Source organism: Lacerta agilis, chromosome 17, assembly GCF_009819535.1.
Source record: "Lacerta agilis isolate rLacAgi1 chromosome 17, rLacAgi1.pri, whole genome shotgun sequence".
Lineage (NCBI taxonomy): Eukaryota > Metazoa > Chordata > Lepidosauria > Squamata > Lacertidae > Lacerta > Lacerta agilis.
Window position 1 is genome coordinate 25,042,555 of NC_046328.1, and position 6,000 is coordinate 25,048,554.

The 6,000-nt window shown below is 46.5% G+C and overlaps 1 protein-coding gene across 1 annotated transcript; it reads left to right on the top strand.

The window, feature by feature from the left end:
• Positions 1 to 1,258: 1,258 nt before the first annotated feature.
• On the top strand, positions 1,259 to 6,000 carry LOC117039131. The gene is made up of 3 exons (XM_033136201.1): positions 1,259 to 1,643; positions 3,256 to 3,450; positions 5,899 to 6,000. The coding sequence occupies exons 1-3, from the start codon at positions 1,305 to 1,307 to the stop codon at positions 5,998 to 6,000; spliced, it is 636 nt and encodes a 211-aa protein (XP_032992092.1). The 5' UTR covers positions 1,259 to 1,304.

A 6,000-nucleotide genomic window follows, 5' to 3' on the forward strand; every position in this document is an offset into this window, starting at 1 on the left:
CCGAGCGAGCATCCCGTCTGTGCAGCGCCGCTGCTCCCGGGGTGACGGAGGGGGCGGCAGCGCGTGGGAGTGGCGGGAGGGGCCACCGCTTGTCACCCCCACCCGCCGCCGCTCACCCTGTCACTGGGGGCGTACCGCCCCTCCCGCCCCTCCCCAGCGACGCCCCTGGAGGCGAGAGATTTGAAAGCCGATATTATATTTGTGAATTTGATCAGTCTGGCTTTTAAATGCACAGCCCATCCCATTTCTCCCCATTCCCTGGCCCTGACTGCAGACAAAAATGCATTTATTAAGAGAAATTCATGCAAAAATAATGAAGAATTTTCATAAGGACTTAAAAACACACACACACAAAAAGTGAATTTAAGATTGAAGACAGCTGTCTGAGATCTGGATCTCACAACTCTGGGATTTGATGTTAATGGACAAACTGACAACAACTGACCAAGATAAAAAAAACACTACTTTTCAATCTACCTGGCATAGTTTTATAGCCTATGCAACCTCGACAGAGCATGGTTATAGGCCTTCGAAGACACATGGCAATTTGTGGAATGACACCTTAGTTTAAAAACAGAAATGACTTAAAAGTTAAATGTAATTAAATAGACACCTGTTATCTATTGTTGAGTATTGACTGTTCCTTCTTGTAGAAGTCAGTGAAAACCAGTGCTTTTTTTTCTTTAAAAAAATGTTTTTGGGGTGCTCTCATTTTGACTCCAGAAAAATACCATTTTATAGTACAAATCAGGAAAAATAAATACAGTAAATGGACAAAAGTACAAAGATTCACAAAATGTTTGAACCTGCGTCCGTCCCCGTCCGTCCCCGTCCGTCTCTAAAAAAGCACTGGTGAAAACAACAAAATATTTGGAACAAAAAATCCAGATTCAAGACCCTCTTCTGGGTGTTTGTCCTTGGGACACCTCTTTGCCTCACGGCATCCCAGGGAAGTGGACTGTAGCATCGTGGAGGGCTCACTGGGGAGAACAGAGGGCCAAGATATAAATCTCCTAGCTCCTGTTTTGATTAGTAGACAGCAGCTTGTTATGAGAGGTATTTGAATCAGAGGAGTGAAAGGGACCTCCCAGAGGCTAAGGCTGAAGTCGCAAGCCTGTGCTGGGTTCTCAGACTCAACTCACTTTTCTTCTCTCTGATCTGGCAGACGTGTCTTGGAGGAGGTGGGGTGCTTCCAGTTGGGGTGGGCGGAGCCACCAGGGGGCGGAGCCTCCTCCATCCCTATATCTGTAGGCTCCTTGCCTCCAGCCGGGTAGCCTCTGAGTTCCCAGCCTTTCCTTGCCACAATGACCGGATCCTGGCTGTGTTTGCCGCTGCTGCTCTTGAGTGCCCTGCTCTTGGGTCAGCCGGCATGGGGGGCACAGGAAGAAGAGCCCGGAGAGGAATTGCAACAGCCGGAATCAGGGGGTGGAGGACAGTGGCACTGTTGTCGAGGGGCAGCACGGGAGCTCACATCGGAGGAAAGGTACGAGGAAAGGGCGAGTAGCAATCAGCGTATGTTGAAAGATGAAGAGGAATCTCAATATCTCAGGGATTACTTCAAGACAAAGATTACAGATTACTTTAATGCGCAGAACCCCAAACATTTCTATAAACTATACGAGGATGCACAGTTAAAAATCAAGGTAAGAGAAGCAGGCATCTGGGAAGACCCAGAGGTGCTCTTTTTTTCTTTCTCCCCTTCCCACAAAAAAGGTTGTCCAGATTAAGATACACATCAATGTTCTATATCTGGACAGGTTTGCCTAAACAAAAAACGCTTTTAGCATGCGCCGGAAAGAATGCAGCAAAGGAGCCTACCTGAGATCAATAAGCAGGGAGTTCCAAAGTGTAGGTGCTGCCACTCTAAAATATCAATTTCTTACAGATGGGGAATGAGCACTATGTGGCACCAACATATGGGGTAAGGCGATCTCGCCAGTAAACTGACTCCAGTCACACCATTAACAGTAGAAAAATCAGCAGCTAGGGCAAATATCTGAACACCAGTGTCATGGTGACAGGGCCTCACTCCCGTCAGCAATTGTGCCACAGTATTCTGCGCTAACTGCAACTTCTGGATCAAGTGGAAGAGGAGTCCCACACAGAGTGCATTACAGTAATCCAGTCTCAAAGTCACCAGCACATGAACTACTGTCAGGCTTTCCTGGTCCAGAAATGGTTGTAGCTGGACCACAGTCGCAGATGGTAAAAGGCACTTCCAGCCATTGAGGCTACCTTCAGCTGGGAATACAGCCGGTCTGACTTGTGTATGTTATGGGATTCATGGGGTTCCCTTCAGTTCCCAGTCCCGGTACATCTGCAGCTGTTACTAAATGCCCAGCATTGCTGACCATTAGCCATTCTGGCTACTGAATCTGCTGGTGTCCAAAAACATCACAAGGGCCACCGATATTCCCCACTCCTCTTTTTTTATTCCTTGGTAGGTCTCTCTCTAGTTCTGATGCACCCGCCCTGCCTTGGTCTCCTCCCTCTGCTTGCTCAAATACCAATTAACCCCCCCCAAACAAAAATTAGTTTTAGAAATATTTTTACAGGTATTTAGAGTGATTTTTTTTAAAAAATAAAAAATATTACTTTTGTGCAAATGAAACATATCAGATGTTAGATAGATAGATAGATGATAGATAGATGATGCAATGGTCCCAATTCTGTGGAAAGGGAACTGCAATTTCATGGGTGGGCTTAATAATGGAGAACCATGATCAGGCAGCTCCAGGAGATGTCCGCTCCCCCCCCCCCCAGCATCTGAGAACATCAAGTGAGTTTTTTGTTTTGTTTTTCTAAATTACAACTTTCAGCTTTTGGTTTTCTCTCCATAGGATTTGAGGGACTTGTGCAAAAATCTCTCCTGCCTCTACCCACTAGGTTGGTGGGCCACAGAGGAACAGGCCCAGTAACTGGGGGTGGGATGGGGAGGGGGGAAGGCCTTGCTTTCAGTTTCCAAAAGGGAAGGGCCTCTTGAGGGGACCGTGCCTGAGAACCTACATCTTCCGACCTGGCCCCCATAAGCCACAGGCTGAAAGTTGAAGGCTGTTGTTAAGGGCTGGGAGAGACAACATTGAGGCAAAAGAAAAGCTTTGCATATGCTTTGAGGAGCCCTTTCTTACTTGTGTTCTCAGGCTTGGGCCCTCACCTTCAAAGCAGCTACTGGGATTTGGATGAAGCCCTGGCTCAATGCAACATTTCACATTGAGAACAGGAAGGCTTGAAATGTCTCTCCTTCTTGGCTTCCAGGATGCCCCTGGGTTCATAATGGAATTCACAGTGTATATGGTGAAGACCAATTGCACAAAGGATGAGGAGGAGCTTCCTCGCCAGTCGCTGCTACGCCGTGGCATCAGGAATCATGGCTACATGGATGATGATGATGATGATGAGTCATCAGAAGATCTGTCAGGCTGCCATCCTCTGTCCGGTGATGACAAAGAGGTGAGAGAACAACCAGTTTTGTTCCACATTTCTTTTTCTTTTCTTTTCTGCCGAATAATTTTTATGAGTTTTTCAAATTTTTAACAGATCAGTGCTAAATTACATCAAATTTAATGCAATTTCCCCAATGACTTCCCACTCTTCTTCACTGATGTGTGACTGCTTCATATTGCATATTTATTTCCAATTCACATTCTATTCCTTATATTTAACCTTAAATTCCACATTTTAAAATTTAATTCCCCCCTTTCCCCCAGCTGTCTATTTATCAAATCTCAATTGTATATTTTCTTATTCCCGTAAAAAACAAAACAACAACAAATGAGGTTACCCAACCCCTTGCCTCCCCACCTTAAATCATTACTTGTTGTTTCTGTGTTATTTCTTTCTCTTCATCTTGCTTGTGTGTAAAATCTGGATCTATCCTTCCCACCATTGCTCCCTTTCACCATATCCATTCCCTGACCAGATTGCATTGTTGTATAAGTTCCCTTTTCCACCACAGCGTTTCCACTCCACCATCCATGGTGTTCAAGGACAACCATCTGGCAAGCTCTAAACAGGAAGCATTCTCCTACAAACAATGACAATGAAACCAGCCCGCAAAGCCAGGGGAGGTGGACCATAATTCCTTGCCAACTTCAAAACACAGAGTCCGTTTCCCTGTTCTACGTTTCATTGAAGTTATGTGGAGACTTTGACTCGATTTTGGGCAGGTGCACTCTGTATATTCGAAGCGTATTTGACGCGCATTGAAAAAGCGCACAACTTGCCCTCCCCTACTCAAGCGTCCTGGGAACTGTAGTTCATTAAGGGTGCTGGAAACGGGTGCCTCTGTGAAAAGGAAACTACAATTCCCACAATTCTCTGGGGAAGAGAGTGGATAGAGGGGGAAAAAAGCTTCTCTCCCTCTCTCCTAACACTAGAACTCATGGACACCCCATGAAGCTGAATGCTGAAAGATTTGGAACAGAGAGAAGAAAACACTTGTTAAACTGGGGAACTCCCTCCCACATTAGTCTCGAAGATGGCCACCAACTTGGAAGGCTCTAAAAGAGGGTTAGACGAATTCGTGGAGGAACAGGCTGTCAGTGGCTGCTAGCCACAGTGGTTCTGCTCTGCCAAAGGGGCCAGAGGAGGGAAAACAGCCATTGTAGCTAACGGCTACCAAGCTGGGATGAGGCTCCTTCACCAGGTTTTGGAGTTCCTAGAGACCCTTATTTTTTTCTGCCTCTGCAGGCAGTTGATTGCCAAGAAAGCCCAGCAGCGTACAATCACAGATCAGCTATGATTCAGGACCCTGGACAGGTCCAAGAGGCCTGGCAGCTAAGGGAAGCACAATAAAGATGTTAACCTCTGCAGGCAGTAGCGCCTGCTGGATCAGGCCAGTGGCCCACCTAGTCCAGCATCCTGTTCTCACAGAGGCCAACCAGATTCCCCAAAGAGAAACCCACAAGCAAGACAAGAGCAAATTCCAGCAGCTGGTATTCAGAAGCATTGCTGCCTCCCACCACAGAGGCAACAGCATAGCCATTCTGGCTAGTAGCTATCAGTAGCCTTCTCCTCCATGAACCAGTTGAAGCCTTATATAGGCGGAAATAGTCTGGCATGTGGCAGGCTTCCACTCCCCGCCCCCCATGTTGTTTTTGGTTTTTAAATATTACATTCATTGCATTCTTTATCCCACCTTTTCCTCCAAGCAGCTCAAAGTGGCATACATGGTTCTGCTGCTCATTTTATCCTCACAACAACCCTGCGAAGAAGGTTAGGCTGAGATTTTTTGAAAATATGAGGCTGGAAACTCCCCAAAGCACCTCTTCTTGGTGGCAAAAGTTCTGCTTAATACCGAATTATAACTGACCAAATGCTACTCAATGGTTGCAATGAAAAAAAATCAGCTGTTGCTGAAGCCCAGCTCCCTCTGCCTAATGTTAAGGCTGGCCCATGTCTGTTGAGAGGGTTAAGGACCCTTGAGACATGGCTGGAGAATGCTGTCCTCCCCTCCCTCTGATTCCTGGGACTCGACCGGCCATTTCTCTGCAAATATTCACACAGCTGGGTTTGTTTCATCTGTTTGCTTTTTGCAACTTATATAAGCCGGAACGCTTCTTTTAAAAACCACAGTACATATTTCCCGAGTGCCAAATGCTGCACCCAGGATCCCTGCCTGTGTTTGCTGTGTTTAGTCATCAATCATAGAGTGGTAGAGTTTGAAGGGTTCCCCAAAGATCATCTAGTCCAACTCCCTGCAATGCAGAAAACCCAAGGGAGCCCAAATCCATGCAACCCTTTCTAGCATGGTCTCAGGGAGAGCCCCGATCAGCTGGCCACAGGGCTTGTCTTTAAGAGAAGAGTGGAGGTATATTGAAATGAGTAAAAACAGGCCCTCCCGGACTGTCTAACATCTTTCTTCCTTTGGTTTCTGCCGCCTTCTCTTTCTGCCTTCAGATCCAGAAATGCAAGTTTTCAATGTATTTCAGTGGACATGGGCACCATATCGTCGGTCATCGCTGCAGAGAAGTGCAAATTGTTGAAGAAAGTGAAGATTGA

Excerpts from the sequence above, each read along its gene's own strand:
- LOC117039131 (XM_033136201.1), top strand. The coding sequence starts at position 1,305 with ATGACCGGATCCTGGCTGTGTTTGCCGCTGCTGCTCTTGAGTGCCCTG. Across the intron at positions 1,644-3,255 it reads ATGCACAGTTAAAAATCAAG|GATGCCCCTGGGTTCATAAT; the intron begins GTAAGAGAAGCA and ends CTTGGCTTCCAG. Across the intron at positions 3,451-5,898 it reads TGTCCGGTGATGACAAAGAG|ATCCAGAAATGCAAGTTTTC; the intron begins GTGAGAGAACAA and ends TTCTGCCTTCAG.